Source organism: Orycteropus afer, unplaced genomic scaffold (genome assembly GCF_000298275.1).
Source record: "Orycteropus afer afer isolate SDZICR_OR568_19922 unplaced genomic scaffold, OryAfe1.0 scaffold00402, whole genome shotgun sequence".
NCBI lineage: Eukaryota > Metazoa > Chordata > Mammalia > Tubulidentata > Orycteropodidae > Orycteropus > Orycteropus afer.
Genome location: NW_006921989.1, coordinates 2,739,186 through 2,760,434, shown reverse-complemented (window position 1 = coordinate 2,760,434; position 21,249 = coordinate 2,739,186). Strand labels below are relative to the sequence as shown.

At 43.8% G+C, this 21,249-nt stretch overlaps 1 protein-coding gene across 1 annotated transcript in view; it reads left to right on the top strand.

Moving 5' to 3' along the window:
• LOC103207942 (zinc finger protein OZF-like) overlaps positions 1-21,249 on the top strand; it is a 104,693-nt gene that overhangs the window by 67,171 nt on the left and 16,273 nt on the right. Inside the window, 1 exon segment of the mRNA XM_007953639.2 lies at positions 194-363. Coding sequence (XP_007951830.2) covers positions 194-363 — 170 coding nt within the window.

Genomic DNA, 21,249 nt, shown 5'->3' with positions numbered 1-21,249 from the left:
GTCTTAGAAACCGGAAGCGGAAGTGCACATCCCGACCGGGCACCGTGCATGGGGTTACTTCTGCTCCGGCGGGAGGTTGGTGTTGTGTTCGTGGGAGTCCTTGTTGGTCCAGTACTCCTGTCCCGTGGTCGAGGGCGCTGCTCCCGCTCTCGTGCGCAGTCCTGGCCTCTCCGCCCTCCCTGGGCTGTTGCAGACCAGCGCGACTTCCTGTGTCCATGGTGTGCTCGAAGCCTCCGGCCGCCACCGCTTTCCTGCCGCGGCCACTTTGCCGGAAAACCGAACCCATCCGGCCTGCGCCCTCCTGGACCGCAGCTGTTTTCTGCACGGCCGTGGGCTGTACCTTGTCTGTCGGTGCATTAACAGGTAAAATCGTGTAAATCCTCGCTGTGCAGAAGTGTAGTTCGCCGACCAGCCCCGCAGCTTCACTGGGAGGTTGTGGGAAATGCAGTCGCGGCCCTCAGAGAAGCCCAGCGTTGTTGGCCTGAGTCTAAATGCCCGGCTTTGACCCACTTCAGCCCGCCGCTCACCGTGGTCCCCTTTGTTTTCAGTGCTTCATTAAAGCAATCCTTGTTAATTACTGCTAGTCAAACAAAAAAGTCGGTTTATGGTTAGGAATATATCCCGCTATTTCAGTGTTTATAAGTGTTGAAGGTAGATGAAGAATTAAGAACCACGAGTGAGACCGAGTACCTGCAACTAGGACCCTATTTATCCCAGTTTCAGGAGGGAAATGTTTAGTAGGAGAAACATTTCTAGGAATTTCTTTGACTGGAAGGCAGAACTTTTTGTCATAATTGTGTGGGAGACAATATAACCAACCCTAGTTCGTCTGCTGTAAAATGTGATGTGGCTTAACAAGCTTAATGGAGGCGATGGCGGGTTGATAAGCTCACACACACACCCAGGCTCGTCCAAGGTCCGAAGGCTTGGCTGAGGCAGCATCTGTGCAGGACTGGATGCTGGTGACTCAGCCACAATTTTTGCTACCAAAGAGCCTTCTTAGTAGGTTGAAAGCTTCTTGGAACAAAGCCATGAGTATTCTCAAAGTCAGAAAGGCTAATTTTAGGAATGAGGGCAAAATGGGAGGCATGTGTCATGAAACTAATTAAAATCCTTGAATAGATCATAGAGAGTCAGCCACACTACAGTGTTGCAAAAAATACCTCATCTTTTGTAGCAATTATTTTACAAAGTACCAGTGAAAACCTTGGGAGATTTGGTGGTGTACTGCCTAAGGCATTTGACTGCTAACCAGAGGCTGGGGGTTCAAACCCACCAGCCACTCAGTGGAAGGAAGATTGGGCAATCTACTTCCATAGAGATACTGCCTCGGAAACCCAAGGAAGGGTCGCTATGAGTTGAATAGGAGCTCTGGTAGCATAGTGGCTAAAGCACTTGACTGCTAACCAGAGGCTGGGGGTTCAAACCCACCAGCCACTCAGAAGGAGGATGGGCAATCTATTCCGTGGTGATACCGCCTCAGAAACCCAAGGAGGGGTCGCTATGAGTCAGATCCGACTCCAGGGCAGCGAGTTAGTTAGTGAAAACCTTATGAATAGCAATGAAACACTGTCTGGTATATTACTGGAAAATGTTATGAATAGCCCTGAAACACTGTAGTGGAGGGTCAACTTAGTATTCAATTTAGTATTATAAATCACTGGAATTTTTGTTATGCAAAAATTATGAAAAAGGGGAAACCCCTCAGCAAGATAGATTAACACAGTGGCTGCAGTGATGGGCTCGGGCATAGCGAGGATTGGGAGGCTGGCACAGGACCGGGCGGTGTTACGTTCTGTTGGACACAGGGTCACTATGAGTCAGAGCCGACTCAAGGGCCTCTAACAACAACTCTTGTTTAAACAAATGTGAAATGTGCAACTATTAAAATGTCATGATTTATAGCAAGAAATTTTGAACATGAAGAAGTAAAACTTAAATGGATGAGTAAATAATGTGTGGTGCAACTTGACTAGACAATGTTTCTTTTTAAACCTAGTGTAATACTAATTCAGAAGAAGATATGTGCATATCAAACCTGTTGCATGTAAGAGCAACAAAAGGATATTATTTTACATAATACAAAAGAGGAAGAATACTAGACACTAAAGAGTCAACCAGCAGCTGTATATATCATTGCAAAAAATGTCTAAATGGAAATGTCCCGTTTGAAAAATCATTGCTGACTCCAGTGTCATGAGGAAATCTCTGTTTTTGCTATTTAGAATTGTAAATCACTGGAGTTTTTGTTATGCAGGTAGTCTTGTTTTTTTCCATGTATTAATAACTGGTCAGAAGCAAGATTGGGCAGTCTACTTCCATAGTGATATCAGAAACCCAAGGAGGGGTTGCTGTGAGTCGGATCTGACTTGATGGCAGTGAGGTTTTTTTTTTTTTTTTTTAACTAACAGGGTGATCCAGATCTAATTACTTTAAAAAGCCCATTCTTTCCAAACTGCAGTTGCTCAAATGTGGCTTTGTTTTGCTAGGTTAGCATGACCTAAGTTTTACTATGGGTCAGAATCGACTCCATGGCACGCAACAAGAAGGCTGGCACTGAATCTTTGAAATACCCATTTTCCTCACTATATCCCCATCATGTCTACATTTCTTTCCTTTTACCTCCACATTCAGACCAAGAATCTAAATTTGTTTATTTTAATGGTGTCATTTCATGCTATCCTTTTTGTGTGTGTGGTAAAAAATATGTAAGAAACTGCTATTTCAACCATTTTTACATGTAAGATTCAGTAGCATTAATTGCTTTCACCATGTTGGGCAGCCATTATCAATTCAGTGTCCAGGTTTTTCCATTACCTTTGGTAAAACTTGGTGCCTCTTAAGCATTAACTCCCCTCTACCCTCCCACCAGCCCCTGGTGGATGGTTGGTTTGTATACTTTTGTCTACTCTAGATATTTCATGTAAGTGGGATCACACAATACTTGTTCTTTTTATCTGATTTATTTAAATTAGCATAATGTCCCAAGGTTCACCTGTGTCATAGCATTTATGAGAACTTCATTTTTTTTTTATTACTGAATAATATCCCATTGTATAGATATACTGCCTTTTGTTTATTCATGCAACTATTGATGGACATTAGGGTTGTTTCTACTTTCGACTATTATGAGTAGTACTGCAGTGAACATTGATGTAAAAGTCCCTGTTTGCATCCCTGCTTTCAAGCCCTTTGGTCATATACCTAGGAATGGAAATTATGGGTCCTATGATAATTGAATGTTTAACTTTTGAAGAACCTCTGAACTCTTTTTTCCACAGAAGCTGCACATTTTCTAATCCCACCAAGAATTTCTTCATGTTTTCCCCAACTCTTATTTTTTTTATTATTTTTTTTATTGTGATTTGGGTGAAGGTTTACAGAGCAAATTTACTTTCCATACAGCGGTTCACATATACTTTGTCTCATGACATTGACCACAGTTTTCCACAATGCAACAGTTCCCCTCCCACTTCCTCCCCATAGTTACCTCTTCCTTTCGTCTATCTCTCCATGCACTTCTGCCCCCTGAGCTGTCTCCCTGTACATAAGCAGCCCTTCTTTCTCCCATGATTGTTCTCTCCAAGGAGTGTATCTACTTGCCCAACTCTTGTTTTCTGATAGTAGCCATCCTAGTAGGGGTGCAGTGGTATCTCACTGTGGTTTTGATTTGCATTTCCTTAATAATATGCTTGGTAAAGTAAAGGGTCAGTGAAAAGGGGAAGACCCTCAACTAGATGGACTGGCACAGTGGCTACAATGATGGGCTCAATCATAGCAAGGACTGTGAGGATGGTGCAGAACCAGGCAGTGTTTTGTTCGGTTGTGCATGGGGTCGCTATGAGTTGGAGTCAACTTGACAGCACCTAACAACACAACGACTAATGGCACAGAGCATTTTTCCATGCATTAATTTGATGAAGTCCCATTTATCACTTTGTCGTTTGATACTCATGCTTTTGGCATCATATCTAAGAATCATTTGTCAAAAAAATAGTGTGTAGAAAAAAAGAAATGTTCATATGGTTTTAAAATTCTGAAAACATTGAATGTTTCAAAAATGTAGAGTGTTCATTTTTCTTTTTCTATCCTTCAGGATTGATATTCTACAAGTACTTCATTTTTGGATTGAAGTTCCACTTGGAGACATGACTGGTAGTGTAGTCATTTCATGTCAAATGAAAACCTTCATGCAAAACTACCCAGTTTTCCTAGTTCAGAATCTAGGAGTTGCCCCTAGATAACCCCACAGTATCCACTTACGTTTCCTGAAGCCCTGTGCGTGCCCGCGGTTCCTCTTCCATCCCTCTAGCTGCAGAAGTGGGAATGGAGCCTGTTTCAGAGGCTGCAGTTTGATTCTTTGTTTCCAGGATGAGGAAACCTACAGATTGACATAGGGGCTTTTGAGTACCAGTGGACTCAGGCACCAAAGCCTTCCCATAGTCCACCTGGGTACTGAGGACTGTATGGCTCTGAAACGTACCATGCCCAAAGCAGAGCCCTCAGATCTCATCCCAGCTAATCTGCGTCTCCCCTAGCTTTCCCAGATCAGGAAATGGCACCAGCATCCACTCTCTAGATTAGAAGATATGCCACTTCAAGCCTCTTTTTCTCTCATCTTCCACTTTCAAGAAAGCAGTAAGACCTATTGGTTTAGAACCAAGCTGTTACCACCATCTTCATGGCTCCAACCCTAGTCCGGGCTACTCTGAGAGAGGTATGTTAGGAAATTGGCCTTTGAACTTTCTGCCTCTTTTTCTCTGGTCACGAGGTATAATCTCCTCCTGGCAGCAAGAGGCATATTAAAAAATGTAAACCAAGTGAGATATTGGTCACACATAAAATAAAATCCATACATGTTATGTTGCCCAACAAGATGGTACATGTTCAGGTTTATGTATAGCTCTCTGACTTATGTTTATAACACTCATCCTCATATTTAGTTAGTGCTTGACACATTTTTAAAGACCTTTGTATGAGATATTTGAGGAACACTTACCATGGGAATCCCATTCTTCCCATAATGCAGGTCTGTCTGCAAATATCTCCTCCTTAGAGAGTGGCCCCTCTGCCCCTCAGTTAGCTCCCACTCATTTCTATGTTTAAATATCATTGCAGTTTGGAGACTGTGGTAAATCCAGTGTAGGGTTGACATTAACCTTAATCATGAAAATACAACCAAGCTGAATTGAATATTACCTTTGCTTTTATCTACTCTGTGTGACAGGCTTGCAGCAAACAAAAAGCTGTGAAGCTCTGCACTGTGGTGACGGCAGCTGTCACACCTTCTCTGCTGTGTTGGTCAGTTACGGTTCTGGTGACTCCTTGAGAGCTGTGTTGTCCGCTTGCCAGATAGAGCTATTCACAATTAAAATTACTTAAATCTAAAAGAAAAAAATCAGTTCCTTAATTGTACTGGTCGTGGGCTAATTGCAAAACATCCACACATGGCCAGTGGCTCTCCTATCAGATTATGCAGAAAAAAGCATGTCTGTCTACAAAAGAAGTTCCACTAGATAGTGCTGCTCAAGAGTAAATACTATGAGTAATAATCCGAGTGTGTGATTATTCTGTGTGTGACCCCAGAAGGAACAAGAAAACAAAATACAGAGGAGTGTCTATTGTAGAACTGCAGTGGCACACAAGATAGTTTAAATAAATAATGAACAGCTAGCAGCATTGATACCTGTAATAAAAGGTCCTAACCCAAGAGTCAGGTTACACTGCTTGAAAGGGAAAATCATTTAAGGGAAGATTCATAAAATTTGCTCTATATATAACCAAAAAACCCACTGCCATTGATGATTCTGACTTGTAGTGACCCAATGGGACAGAGTAGAACTGCCCCCAAAGGGTTTCCAAGGCCCTAAATCTTTAAAAAAGCACATTGCCTCTTTCTCCCAAGAAATGGCTGGTAGATTTGAACCGCTGACTTTTTGGTTACCAGCTGAGTGCTTTAACCACTGCGCCACCAGGGCTTATAGCTACATACATGGTTAGCTATATATATGACCAGGTTTGATAGTATGTGTGATAGGTGGGCGGAGAAAGAGTCTTTCACTTGAGAAAAGTGCATGAGTGAATCCCTGAGGCAGCAGACAGTGCATGATGACCATGCCTTGATAAAGTCACAGGTGACTAGTGCAAAAAGTACAAAGTGTGACTTGGAGGCTGGGCGTCATTGTGTGAGCCAGACTGGAGGAAACAGTGGCAGCAGCTTATGTAGAACCGTGCTGACTACTCTGGGCTTTTTGAAGGTCAATGAACACCCACTGATGGGCATTAAGCAGGGATGGGTGTTTGTGCTTTGAAATAGAACACTCCAGTTCCTGTGCTGCTCATAGATTTTGGAAATGACAACCACAAATGAATGATATCATGCAGGAGCTTGTTGTGAACAAGTGAGGGAAGACTGTGAGGTGGCCTAGACATGGAGACTGGTTGTGGATCAGGAAGGTAGTGGATGATGATACATGGTTCAGAGGGTATCTCAGTTGATGGGATGCTCATTCCTTAACTTATAGGCTGTAGTGTGGTGAATGCTTCACAAAGTTGAATGTGTCTGTGGACAACCTGGGCATGTTAAAATGCAGGTTTTTATTTAGCAGGACTGGGTTATAGCTTGAGAATCTACACATCTAACACACTTCCAGTTTGTGCTGAAAATAGGATAGAAATAAAGTTGTGAATTAAAACTAGTCCTATTAGAGAAAATAATAGGAGATAATACATAAAGGGGAGACACTGGTATCATGGTGATACAAGAGAGAGAACTTTTACACCAAGATCAAGAAACAAAAGTAGAAGTCAGCTGGGTAGGGGGGATGGGACAGAGGTGGGAGATGGCTCCTTAGTAAAAACTTAGTGAATTTTTAATTTATTTGTTAATTGAATCATTATAAAGTTGAAAGAGAAAGTGTTCAGGAATCCTCCCAGATTTCTTGAAAGTTTGGGGACTGGTGATGTCATCTGAGAGGAAAGGGGAAAAAAAAAAAAAAAGACCAAGAGGAATAAAGAAGTGTTCATTGCAAAATCTACAGGAAAAAAACTGATTATATATTACAGTGGTGTATATGAAATCCCAGTTAAAGAACTAAAGCTCAATAGAAGAGATTTAGCTGTACATAATTAAAAATCCATGAAGCATCATGAGTACATTGACCAAACTGAAAAAAACTATGTTCTCCCTTAAAATGCATCCATGTTGGTATCAAATAGCAGTGTGTGTGTTGATCTGCAAGGGACATAGTTATGTAGGTGAGCACACAAACTCATCCTTGAACCCCTGAGTCCCTGGAGGAAATCAGGTTCCCGTTTTCCAGCCTCACCTTATATAAAAAATGGTACAGTAGGGCATCTGGCCTCCTCTAACTTCAGAAGGGGAAAAGATCAAGATCAACAGCCCAAGTCTGATTCCTGTGAGCCAGAGGTCAGACATGCCTCCACCCCCCACCTGTTTTTTTCCAATTCTGATGTCCCTCCCACAGCACTCCCTTCTACTCTGCTAGGTTTGAGAATTCGTTGCAATGGCTGCACTGAACTCACAGATAAAACTCATGTGTATGGGGTTTATTAGGGAAGTAACAAGTAACGATTCAGGATCAGAAATGACTGAAGAAAGTTTCTTAGTGCCTGTAGGCACACTTCTCTCTAATCCTTGGCCCCAAGGCTTGTTGACCTCTGCCAGTATTAAAAACTTTTTTACTCTGCAAATGTAACCCAGAGGCTCCACCAAGTACCCAGAGGTATCCTACTCCACCAGCAAGCCTCTTGCCTAAAGACGTTCTGCTTTCCTCTGCTTTCCTCTCTGGGGATCAGGAAGTCCACCTCACGGCCTCCTGGTTCTGCTGCTGAAGTTACTCTGCCGCTGCTTCTTTCTGTCTCTGGTGTTAAAACTCTTTCTTTCTGTCTCCTTCAGCAAGAAGGTTCCCAGTGCAGGAAACCCAGGTCCTAAGGACACATTCTGCTCCTGGCTCCTCTTTCTTGGTCATTGTGAGGGCCCTGTTCCAGCCTCTGGGAATGGCTTATTTTAAGCCTAGTAGGATGGTGAAACTGACCAATCCCCTCATTAGGGTTTCATACGCAGTATTTGCATGGTCCCACCCCCACACAGTTGCCTTATTTACATTATTAGCAAGCTGTCCAATCCCCTTGGTGGGCTACCAGTATCTCATTTGCATAGCCCCACCAAGTCATTTGGTGGGAGTTACAAAACTATGGCTAGAAGGACCATCCATATTAAGTAATGCACTGTACCACAGCCTGGGTGCTTGTCATACTCTGGAATGAGTAAATTCCTCCATCTGTGAAATTGTTGCCATGAGAGGCTTGCATGGCTGTGTGGGGAGTGCAGATGTGTGCTCTGGAAGCTGGAGCCTTAAATGCAAACATGCTCAGGGTGGAGCATTGCCTTCAGTCTGGGAGGAAGTCCTGCCCAGGGAAAGAGTTGAAAGCCAAGACTCAACACTGCCCCCCCCCCATCTTGTTCCATTTCAGGTCCAGGTGTGGCACAGAGAGCACTAGTCCAGTCTAGGCAGCTGGGGACCTAGGGCGACCATCTTGCACATCCTTGCTATCACAAGTAAGAGTATCAACTGCTCTGACTTCCTGTGTGGACCAGGAGTTGTTCATCTGCCTCCTGACTGTCCTTCCCCCACACTGTGCTTCCACTCTCATCCCTCTTAAGTGGCCTCTTGGGCTCAGAGGACATTCACTTACCTTCCAGAAGCTGTAGCCAGGAAATGGTGAGTAGCACAGAGAACTGGGAATTCTTCATATAATGGGTGAGACTAAATATGATTTGGTGGGGGACCAGCCGTGTGCTCTGTGCTTTGTTTTTCTTCTATGAGGCAAAAGGTGGCAGAGGAAGTCAAGGGACTAAATCCTAAGAGGCATATTATTAAGACCCTGCTCCACTGTCACCGGGCCGTTTCCCTATACCTGTGTGTTTTCCAAGTCTTGGATACCTGGGGTTACCTTCCATATGTGACTCTGAGAGCTGCACTGTGGGGTGTTAACATCCCCTCCCTGGTCCCTGATGCTCTGTGTTGAATGACAGCCCCCCCTGAGCGGAGCCTGGAGACGGAGCAGCTCTGGCTGAGGAGGCTGAGCCCCTGCAGAGCCGTCCCCGGCCCCTCCCTGCAGACAGTGTTCGTGGCGTCCCCAGGCTCTGCAGCCTTCTCCGTGCCACCCTGAAACTGCAGCTCCACCTCTCACACGGGGTGACGGGGTAGAGAAAGGTTGAGAGTTTGTAGCGGAAGAACCCGGCCTCTTTGTGGGGTCCTGCGTGGGGCTTGGCACTCTCACGACCCCACCACAGGAATGAGGCAGGTGAAGGAGTCCAGCTGGATCATGTCTGGGTCTCCAAAACCATCCTTTTTTCCCAGTGAGGAATGGTTTTGCTTGAGGCTCTCAGGTATGTGAGAAGCATAATCCCCAGTCCCGGGCCCTGTCCTCCCACCCTGTCTGTGCCTAGAGTGGGAATTACATTTCTAAATTTTTTGACTGCTCCCCACAGTCTTGGAGTAAAATGTAGAATTAAAATGTCTTTTTTGCTAAAGCAGCTCAGGAAAGGAGATGGTGACATCACCCTGCCAATCCAGCAATCGGGGCATCACCACAGGTATAATCCAATATCCTGGGGATAAACAGCCCTTAAAACCTCTTGGAAAGGCAAAGGTGGGTTGATTGGTCTAAAGGCTTTTAATTAGGGGAAATTTTGGTACAGAAGGTCAGTGTAGAATTTCACAGGTGAAACCTCAAAGCCTCGTCATTAACTTAGGTTATGATATTGGCATGCACCAGAGGCCTTTGTTCTAACACTTAAACCTCGGTGGGTGAGCAACCAGACAGAAAATAAATGCTGGCGAGGTTGTGGAGAGATTGGGACTCTCATACACTGCTGGTGGGACTGTAAAATGATGCAACCACTGTGGAATGCAGTATGGCGATTCCTTAAAAAGTTGGAACTAGAAATACCATTTGACCCAGCCATTCCATTACTAGGTATATGTCTTAAGGAAGTGAGAACCAGGACAAGAACACCCATGTTCATCACAGCACTATTTACAGTAGCCAAAAGATGGAAACAACCTAGGTGCCCATCAACAGAAGAATGGATAACCAAACTATGGTACATACATACAATGGAATACTATGTGACCCTAAAGAATAATGTAGAATCTGCAAAACACCACGTAACATGGATGAACTTGGAGGACATTATGCTGAATGAAATAAATCAATCACAGAAGGACAAATATTATATTAGTCCATTATTGTTAAAAGTCAAGGAAAGGTTTATATATAGAAGGAAATTTTCTTCGTTGGTTACCAGGGGTGAAAGGGGAGGGGAGGGAATACTGCTAGATAGGTAGAGACAAGTGTTGATTTGGGTGAAGGGAAGGGCAATGTACCAAATGTGAGTGATCAACACGGTGACACTGAGGAAGAAGAAGACAGAGAGGTGCATGGACGGTACAGACAACAAAGATGAACCATTTTGCACATATAGTACTGCATTGTCAGTGAAGACAAACATTTATATACAGGTGGATAGATGGGTGCACAGGCTGAACTATTAGGTATGTCTGTGCAGTGGGGAGTGAGCCCATGCCTATGTATAGGTTTGGCAGATAACATTTCTACAAGTGTATTTGTATGTTCTGTAAGAATTTCCAGGTATATAGTAGAGCTGACAAGGGACAAGGTTGTAGTCACTTCTTGGCCACAGCCAGCTACCCGGAGGGAGCAAGTAGTTGGACCTGTGGGCTCGGGACCATAGTAGCAGGGGACATCAAGCTCAATTTGGCATAACATACTACACAAAACATTGTTCCACATCCTGCTTTGGCAAGTAGTGACTGGGATCTTAAAAGCTTGCAAGCAGCCATCTAGATGCAACGAAGGGTCTCTCCTCGTCCAGAGCAAAGAAGAATGAAGAAAACCAAAGACTCATGGAAACAATTAGTCCAAGGGACTGGTACACCATGTGATCTTTAGCCTATACGACTATGAGACCAGAAGAACTGGATGGTGCCCGGCTACCACTGTCAGCCACTCAGAGGAGGATCTATGTAGGAAATCCTGGATAGAGTGGGAAAACAATGTGGAACAAAACTCAAAATCATTTGGAGACAAAAAAAAAGGGACCAGGTTTGCTGGTCTGATACAGCCTGGTGAAACCCCTGAGACTATGGCCCCTAGTGGCCCTTCAGGTCTGGAGTTGTACCCGCTCCTGCGGCTTCCAGCCAAACAAAAGACAGGCATAGGAGCTGAACATTTACATTAGGTAGATACACTCCTTGGAGAGATCAACCATGGGAGAATAGAAGGGCTGTGTATGCACAGGGAGACAGCTGGGGGCGGGGCAGGAGTACATGGGAGGGAAGGACACAGGGAACAAGTGGCTATGGGGAGGAAAGGGAAGGAGAGCTATTGCATTGTGGGAGATTACAGTCAATGTCATGAGACAGTGTGCGTGACCTGCTGTATGGAAGATGAATTTGCTCTGTAAATTTTCACCCAAATCACAATAAAAATTTACAAAGATGAAACAAAAAACTCAGTGGGTGAGTTACAAAGGGGGAAAGGAATGTGAGAGCAGCCCTGCAGGAGGAGCCCACAGGAGGGAAAGTCAAGTCTGAAAACCTGGGGGTAATGGCTCTATGGAGGGGAATCCTGGTAATGTCCCTGTCTAACTACTGATGGGTACTGTCCATTCAGTCATTCTGGCACTCCATCCAACAGTCCTTGGTGAGCAGGATCCATACTGGATATCTTTTTTTTTTTTCATACTGGATATCTCTTAACACTCCACCTCCACCCCTTCCTACCCAGCTCTTCCTATTTCATGAACCCACTTCTTCCATAAGCTTCCCTGAGCCTGCAGGATAGGGGGAGATGAGTGCAGGGCTCCCTTCCCTAATTTATTAAAGCAATGCAGACATTCACCACACCTGCAGTATAAAGACGTTCAAAAAATGATTCCACCTATTTGATGCAAGGAATTCCAAATAGTACTTGTTTGTACCATGTTCCCCACTCAGAGAACCACCCCTTGATCTCCATCCACCACGTGTCATCCCCATACATTTTATGCAATCTGATTGGGTGTGTAAGTGAACAGGGAGTGGTTTATGAGAGCTGTATTATCAGGAATATAAACACAATATTCACTTATTAATAAAGCACAGGTGCCTCCTGGGATGCCATTAGGTTGTCCAAAGCCATTCTGTACAGGAGCCATCACCTTTCTCAAGAGAGTTCTTTCTTCCTTGAGAGCAGCAGGCCCATGGTCAGTGTCATTTAGGGCAATATTGACAAACTTGTAGCATCTCAATTTTGGTCGTAATATTGCTGACAATGGGAGTAAAAATAGCAGGTAAGTAGCCCACCAAGAAAATGCTCCACCATGCCCTCCATACGGTTCCTTGTAGGGGTGGGGAGAACCTTGGAAGAGCAGGGATGGATCCAAGGAAGAATAGAGTGTATGTACCAGCCTGTGGGGTCTGGGTCCCAGCCTTGGCCGGAGATAAGTGCCGCACAGCCACTGCGTTCCCTTAGGGGCTACCCAGCATCTTCCTGGAGCGAGGAGAAGGGGAGCCTGGTTAATGTCTAGCTGTGGACAGGGTTACTTTCCTGTCAGTCACTCTTGCTCAATCCCAGAGTCCTTCACAGGCAGGGTCCATGTGGGATGGATCTAAAACCCCACATATGGTTCAATTCAAGTTCTCAGGGCCACAGTTTCTACTGGAAGCCTGTTTTCATATCATTTTGTTAATGTTTCTACTGAGTTAATTTTGTACTTTAATTGATGTATAACTTATGAAACACAGAAGAATGCCTGTTTTTACTAATGTAAAAGTTAGTCTAAATCCTGAAAAGGGTCTGAAGGACTCCTGTTTCATTTACCATATACGTGAAACCCCTAATGTTTTAACTCTTCTAGCCATTTTAGAAACCTCCTTCTGATGGAGAAAGAGGAGCTCTGGTGGCGTAGTGCCTAAGGCACTTGACTGCTAACCAGAAGGCTGGTGGTTCAAACGTACTAGCCACTCCTCTGAAGGAAGACTGGGCAATCTGCTTCCCTAGTGATACTTCATTGAAAACCCAAGGAGGGGTCACTATGAGTCAGATCCAACTCGATGGCAGTGAGTTTGGTTCTTTTGGTCTAACGGAGATAAAATGAATGCACAGTCTGATATCCCTGGCCCCTGGGTTTAAACACAGAGCTCTGACTTATGTTTTTGGTTTGCACAAATATATTAGACCATTTCATAACCATGAATTGGGCCCTAAGTTATTAAATCTTAAGTGGTTCCATACTTAGGAATGGGAGTTCCTAGGAAACACATTAAATACTGCATGTGATTCATATTCTAGCGAGTCTGCCTTTGCACCAGATGATTTCCTCTGACTAGAAGAAAGCTTTCTACCACAGGAATCCCATAATTCCAGGCCCATTTCACATGTTACCTCAGAGAGTGACAGTCTAATATGGGAGACCATTTTTTTTTTTTTAATTTTATTTTGATTTGGGTGAAGATTTAGAGAGTAAATTCACTTTTCATACAGCAGTTCACATATACTTTGTCTCATGTCATTGACCAAAATTTACAATGCAGCAGCTCCCCTCCCACTTCCTCCCCATAGTTACCTCTTCCCAGTGTCCATCCCTCCATACTCTTCTGTGCCCTGAGCTCTCTCCCTGTACATAAGCAGCCCTTCCTTCTCCCATGATTGTGGGAGACCATTTTTAAATTAATGAAAAACCAGGGACATTTGATAGCCTGTAATAAAAAGACCTAACCTGAGATTCAAGTTAGACTGCTAGATGGGGAAAAAAATTATTTAAGTGTAATTTAATTACATACATTGTTGAGCAGGGTTTATAGCAGGTAGGAGGGTAAGATAGAAAGTATTTCATTTCAGAAAAATGAGTTTGTGAATCTCTGAGGTAGCAGAGAACCCAGTGTTCAGAAAACCCATCTATTCCTTGCTGAAAGCAGTGACTGAAGCAGAGCAGACACAGTGTGGGGGCGGGTATTGGTGTGAGCTGGAGGAGGCAGAGGCAGCGGGTCGTCTAGAACCCTGCTGGCTGCTCTGGGCTGTTTGAAGGTCAGGGGACACCCAGGGATGGGCCTAAAGCAGGGATGCCGATGCCCTCCGGATGGCTGGGAGTCATCCCCACCCAGGGAAAGAGCTGAGGCCAAGAGTCTGTCACTTTCTGGTTACTAACACTTTCCTCTCCATCCTTCTGTTTCAGATCCCAAGTATGGTACAGGGAGAACTAGTCCAGTCTGGGCATTTGGAGACCTTGGGAGACCATCTTATACATCCGTGTAATCACAAGAAAGGGTTTCAACTCCTGTGACTGGTGTGTGGACCAAACATTAGTCATCTGCCTCCAGACTGCCTAGTGAGCCTGCTTCCAGGTCCATTTATTTAAAATCACTCTTACGTGGCTTCTAGGGCTTAGAGACAATATCTGCTTAAACTTTCAAAAGCTGGAACAAGGAAATGGTGAGTACTACAGAGAACTGGGTTATTCTTACCATAAGGCTAGATGTGAATTGTTTAGGAAGGAGCTGCATGCACCTGACCCTTGTTCAGTGAGGTAAAATGTTGGCAGAGGAGGCCAAAGGACTGAGCCCAAGGAGGCATCCGAAGGGCCTGCTCCACAGTCTCTGGGGTCACCTTTCATGTGTGACTCTCAGAGCTGACGTGTAGAGGGTTAACATCTCTACCCTGGGCTTTGGTTCTCTGTGTTGAATGACAGAATCTCCTGAATAGGCTGAAGACAGAGCAGCTCTCTACCTAGCACAGGGCTCCCATATGCACTGGCCCAGCACCTACTGTGTGGTGTGGCCTAGGCAGCTCCAGCAGGGGACACTTCAGGTGAATGCTCAGCCAGGTCCTGCCTGGCTGTCACCACCTCTGCTAAGCCAGCGGCAGGGAAGGCCACCTTGCCTATGAGAACCTGCCCAGGGAGGGGAAGGTACAGGCTGAGGGCTTCTGAGCCAGATCTTAGACACCCAGAGTACATACCTTTCCATCATTGCCCTACAGGAGCACACTGGGCAAAATGTGGACACTAGACCCACTGAATCATAGGAGCCAAGGGAGACTGGGGGTGGGAGTTTGAGCCAAGGCCTCCATGGCCACAGACTAGATGGCTTCTGGGCCATGGGCAGAAGTGGGGCTCCAGCTTCAAGAGAAGGGTCTGAGTCATACCTGGGTGCACTGGCCCATAGACGTACATGCATTCAGATGCTGCCTACACGGATGTTATATGGATGTATAGTTGAATTTTTCAAGCTCTTCCTTTATGTCTTACTCTTCTTACTTAAGAACTTTTTTTCCTCTATTTTGGTGTCATAAGATCATTTGATTATAACTTTTGAAAGTATAATTTTATATTTTCATATTTAAAACTAATCTACCTAGAATTGATGTTTGCGTATGGAATACGTAAAAGAAACCAAACCCGTTGCCACTGTGGTGGTTCTGACTCATAGTGTTTCTTGACTGCAGTCTTTATTGAAATAGATCACCAGGCCTTTCTCTTTCACAGCACCCCTGGTGGGTTCAGACGTCCAACCATAAGGTTAGTATTAAATGCACACTGTTTATGCCACCCAGGGATCTATGGAACACATTAAAATAGATTAATTATTCCAGTTAGGTAATTAGTTGATACTTTTCTAGGAATGCTTATTTTTTTCCTATGCTGATACTGTACCATCTAGTATACACCAAGAAACCAAACTCCTTGCCATCAAGTCGATTCCAACTCAGAGTGACCCTACAGGATAGAGTATGACTGCCCCACAGGGTTTCCAAGACTGTGATCTTTATGGAAGCAGACTGCCACGTCTTTCTCCTGCAGAGCAGCTGGTGAGTTTGAACCACCAGCCTTTCATTTAACATCCAAGTGCTTACAGCTTTATTTACAAAATAAATATGTAAAAATATGTTATGTATGATATTTTTGGACAAACCCCCATGCCTTATTCCTTTGAACATCTTGGCTCCTTGTGGACAGTCCAGTTGAGTGAAATTTAAAAAGGATATTCATGTGATGGAGAACCCTCTCTCCTGACTCACCCTTCATGAGTTAGTTTTCAGTCATAATCACCACTCTGCCCTCTTGATGTAACCAGTCTCTTGACATTTATGATGGTTATTTCTTCCCTTTTTAAATATTTTTCTCACCTGTGTATGAATAATGTAAACACAGAATAGAATTGTATGTACTTTTTAATGTCAATTCCTTTAGTTTAAATTTACATTAGGAACACTCTTCCATGGGCCATTCATTCACTTTATTTATTCAGTAGAGTTCTCGTGTAGGAATATACAGTCATAATTTTAAAATTCTCTTTCTTGAAGATACTTGGATAACTTCTATTGTGGGGGCATTATAAACAATACTTTTATGGTTCTTCCCCCTTATATTTAGATCACTGATCCACTTTGAATGTATGATGTGAGGAAGGGATCCAGCTTCTGTTTTTTGCATGTGGAAATCCAGTTGCTCCAGCACCATCTGTTAAAGAGATTCTTCTTTCCTCATTATAAACAATTCTTGTAAGGATTTTCCTTTTGTATATGTCATCCCCTCTTGGATGTCTTGTCCTGATTTTGGTCTCAACACACTCCAAGTAATCTGTGCAGGTTCCACATATAAGAACCTAGGAAATCTTGGAAATCTCCTAGATTCAGGAATTAGCTGAATTTTCATAAGGTGATCAGCAGGACTTTTGTTGATACTCTCAATGTGGACACTGTTCTGAAATCTGTTCAGCACTACAGATGGATGGGTGCTGATGGATGGGCGATGGCTACACTTGAGGTATACCGGCCGGGAATCAAACCTGGGTCTCTGATATGGAAGGCAAGGAGCCTCTCACTGGGTAACAGTGAATCCATACACTAGAATAGTATTCACCAATAAAAAGAAATGAGCTATCAAGTCACAAGTTTCCATGCCATGTAAAGATTTACAGTCTTGGAAACCCTATGGGGCAGTTCTACATGGTCGCTATTAGTCGGAATCAGCTCATGGCACTGGGTGGGGTTCTGTAATGTCTTTTGAAAGCTAGAGATGATGTACTAAGTAACACGAACAGGGATCTATAGGCCTTTTACATGCAGTTTTATCTTTATCTGGCTAGAAGTTAGGCTGTGTTTGCTATTTGCTGTAGGTGTCAGGAGGCTAAAATGTTATCTGATTTTCTTGTTTTTCTCTCTCTTGTTGTGTTTGGGTTTCCTGGAGACTTTTTTTTTTTTTTGGTAGGTGGGGTGGGGACAGCCTTACAGGGCAGGAGAAAGGTTTTCAGGAAGATTCAAGTTTAAATATTTAGTAGTCACTTGTTCTGGGATCAGATACTTGAAACTGAAGTCTTAACAAACAGATTACTCCCCTCAGAGAAACAAATTACTTCAGGCCAAATTTATAGATTTTTTTTAGAAAAATTATGATTTGGGTGAAAGTGTACAGAGCACATTGGTTTTCCATTCAACAATTCATACACATTCTGTTTTGTGGCATTCATTGCAGTCCCCCAGTGTAAATAACACTCTTCCAGCTTCCTCCCTGTGTTCCATTTCTTTCTTTCTTTCCTATCCCTTCCTGCCTTCTGAGATTGATCCCTGGGCAAATGCCACCCTTTACACCTTGTATGGTTGATTGTTCTAATGAGTATGTACCTCCTGGTATTAGTGTTCACCTTATAGTCCTGTCTGTCTGTTGGCTAAAAGTTGAGCTATGGGGTGAGTTCAGTTCCAGGCTTGAAAGATGTCTGAGGGCCACAGGCTCAGAGGTTCCACCAGTCTTCATCAGAGCAGTAAGTCTGGTCCTTTATATGGTTTTGAGTTTTGTTTCATATTTTCCCCCACTCTACCCTGGACATCTATTGTGATCCCTTTCAAAGTGGTCAGCAGTGGTAGATGGGCATCATTAAGTTCTTCTGGTCTCAGAGTTGTGGAGGTTGGGCTTCACGTGGTCCATTAGTCTTTTAGACTAATTTTTTCCTTGTGTCTTTGAGTTTGTTTACTCTTCTTTGCTCCAGACAGAGACAAACCAATGGTTGCACCTTTGATGGCCACTCACCAAAGTAGAATGCAGAACACTGTCTTTCTGGACTGTTTCTTCTATTGACCTTAGTGTCCCCAAGACTATAGTCCTGAACCCCCATGTCCAGCAATTCATTCCCTCAGGGTGTTTCATTGTGACTAAGAAGTTTTCATAACTTTGCCCCCTGTATGTACTACTGTGGGAGCTCTGGTAGCGTAGTGCCTAAGGCACTTGACTGCTAACCAGAAGGCTGCAGGTTCAAATGCACCAGCTGCTCCTCAGAAGGAGGGTTGGGCAATCTACTTCCGTAGTTATACCGCCTTGGAAACCCAAGGAGGGGTCGCTATGAGTTGGGTCCAACTCGACGGCACATAACAACAACACAACAACATGTGCTCCTGTATTTGTGGATATTATTTGTAGCACATGTAAATATTTATGTAGAGAGATCCTTCATTAAACCTATATAAGTTCATGGCCATAGGCCCATTCACCTTCCCACCCCTGACTTAGACACTTCTTAAATAAGGTTTGAGACTTGGGTTCTTTCTGTTGTAATCCCCTGTTAATCTACAGTCGAGTTATTAGGTCTCGATCTTTAGTGAACCTGTGCCCCTGAGCAGTGACCTCACTAGTGGTTCTCTGCTCCTCCACTGCCCCACTTTGGTGAGACAGGAAGCTTAGATGAGGCTGTCAATGGGTATTTCACTACTCCCTTTAAGTTCAACTCAAAGCAAAATCACTGTTGAGTTGATTCCAACTCACAGCAACCTCCATTAGGTTTCCAAGGCTGTAAAGCTTCACAGAAGCAGACTGTCTCATCTTTCTTCTGCAGAGCAGCTTAGGGGTTCAAACCATCAACCTTCTGGTTAGCAGCCAAATGCCTTACCCACTACACCACCAGAGCTTCTCTCCCCATAAGTGAGACTCTGGTAAAACAGTTTGCTTTGAGGCCAGGCCTTGTTAAGGAGAACAGAATGCTTTGGCTGAGTTTCAAAGCAGTTATGTTTCCTCTTCCTCCTAGAGGAAGCACAAGGGAATTTTTTTCTTATCTTCACCCTGAGGTCTTGGTAGCATTCCTGAAGGTAAAACACAAAACTGTGGGCTTTCCTGCGATGGGACCCCCTTGCCATTTTCAGCCTTCAAGCTTGTCCACCCTGAGCCTCCAGTAATTTGACAATTGCAGTTTAAGTTTTCCTGATCTCGCATTGATTCTGTCTGGTTTCTGCTCCGGGGCTTTTGTTCAATCTCTCTGTCTATGTGCCCCTCCAGTTTGGGGGCCAGTCGTTTGCCTGTGACCTCTCTTCTGTAAGTTTAGCTTTTTCTTGTTTTGAGGAGGGGAGTGATAACTTCCAGGATCCTTTCATAACTGGACCAGAAACTGGAAGTCTTCATCTGTTTTGTATCATCACTATTATCTCACTTTATACTATTTATTTATGCAGCTTTATTTTTTCCTTTGTCTCAAATTCATATGTTTAGCCTATTGCTGATGACCTTGACCTTTCTGGGAATAAGCAGCATATCTTCCCTTTCCTGGGCATAAAAGTCAGTGGAGCCTTTGACTCTGTGCCTCTTCATTGGCACTTACTGAAGTCGACCAGCATGTGAGATCTGTGTCAGGGCTTACAAAATCATCACAATCTGCTTCGAAGTTTTTAGAATTAAAAATGTGATTCCTTTTCCTTATCAAGCAGATTTCTGAATCTATGGTTTTGTGTCACTTACTTATTTTGTAAAATCCCACCCATTGTTGCCTCAACTGTTTTCACTTTCTTTTCTGATATTCTCAATGCACGTATGGTCCACCTTTTGTAGTTGTCCCACAGTTCTGGGAAACAGCTACTGTTTCCTAAAATGACTATTTTGCCTTTCCTTGTTCTAACTCACTGAAGATAAATATGCTTGTGTTGCCTGCTGCTTATCTCCTTACTGTGTTGCATTTTCCATAGAACTTATCACCACTTGATACTTTGTTTTGTTAGTTTATGGTCCACATCCAAGGAGCTCTGGCGGTGCAGTGGCATGTGGCTGCTAACCAAAAGGTTGATGGTTCAAACCCACCAGCCACTCCATGGGAAAAAGATAAGGCAGTCTGCTTCTGTAAATAAAGACTTACCCCAGGAAACACAAGCATATTTATTTTTACCATCTTTATTTCTGATTTAGGGCCTTGGAAACCCTATAGGGGTTGCTGTGGGTCAGAATCACCTCTTTGGTAGTAAGTTTGGTTTGGGTTTGGTTGTGGTCTACATCCTAAGAATTTATGATCCGTGTGCATTTGGAGATTTCTGTACTGTTCACTGCTGTATCCACTTTGCCTACATGAAGTAGGTTCTGTGTCGATATTACCTAAATCAGTTTTAATAAATAAAGGAGCTAGAAGTAAGAGCCTAAAGAGGCATAGTATTGCCTGAGACATGGGGATTTGCCAGGAGGAGCTTTAGGTTGTTTGAATTGAATAAGTTGGGGTTTTTTTGTTCTTTTTTCTGTCTTTCCCTAGTACCCAGCAGGGCTCTTGGTCATCCATGATGTTGTTGGAGAAAAACAACTAGAATAATAACAAAACTGTGTGCATACAAACAGAAATATACTTATCAGGAATTTAGGCTTCAAAGATAAAATGACCTGCATTCTGATCCTGGCTCATTGGTATTCCCTTTCAGCAACATTGATTGTTTGTAACTTTCCTCAGCTATAAGCTGTTTGAAATAATACCTGTTCAGGAGTTGTTGTTGTTGTTAGGTGCCATTGAGTCGTTTCCAACTCATAGTGAACCCATGCACAGCAGAACGAAATGCTGCCTGATCCCGCGCCAACTCCATGATTCTTGATATACTTGAGCCCATTTTTGCAGCTGCCATGTCAATCCATCTCATCAAAGGCCTTCCCCTCTTCCGTCAACCCTCCACCTTACCAAGCATGACATCCTTCTCCAGGGAATGGTCCCTTCTGATAACATGACCAAAGTAGGTGAGACAAAGTCTAGCCATCCTCACTTCCAAGGAGCATCTTGGCCACACTTCCTCCAGGACAGATCTGTTATTTCTTTTGGCAGTCCATGGTACCTTCAGCATTCTTTGCCAGCACTACAACTCAAAAGCATCAACTCTTCTTTGGTCTTCCTTATTCATTGTCCAGCTCTCACATGCATACGAGGCGATTGGAAA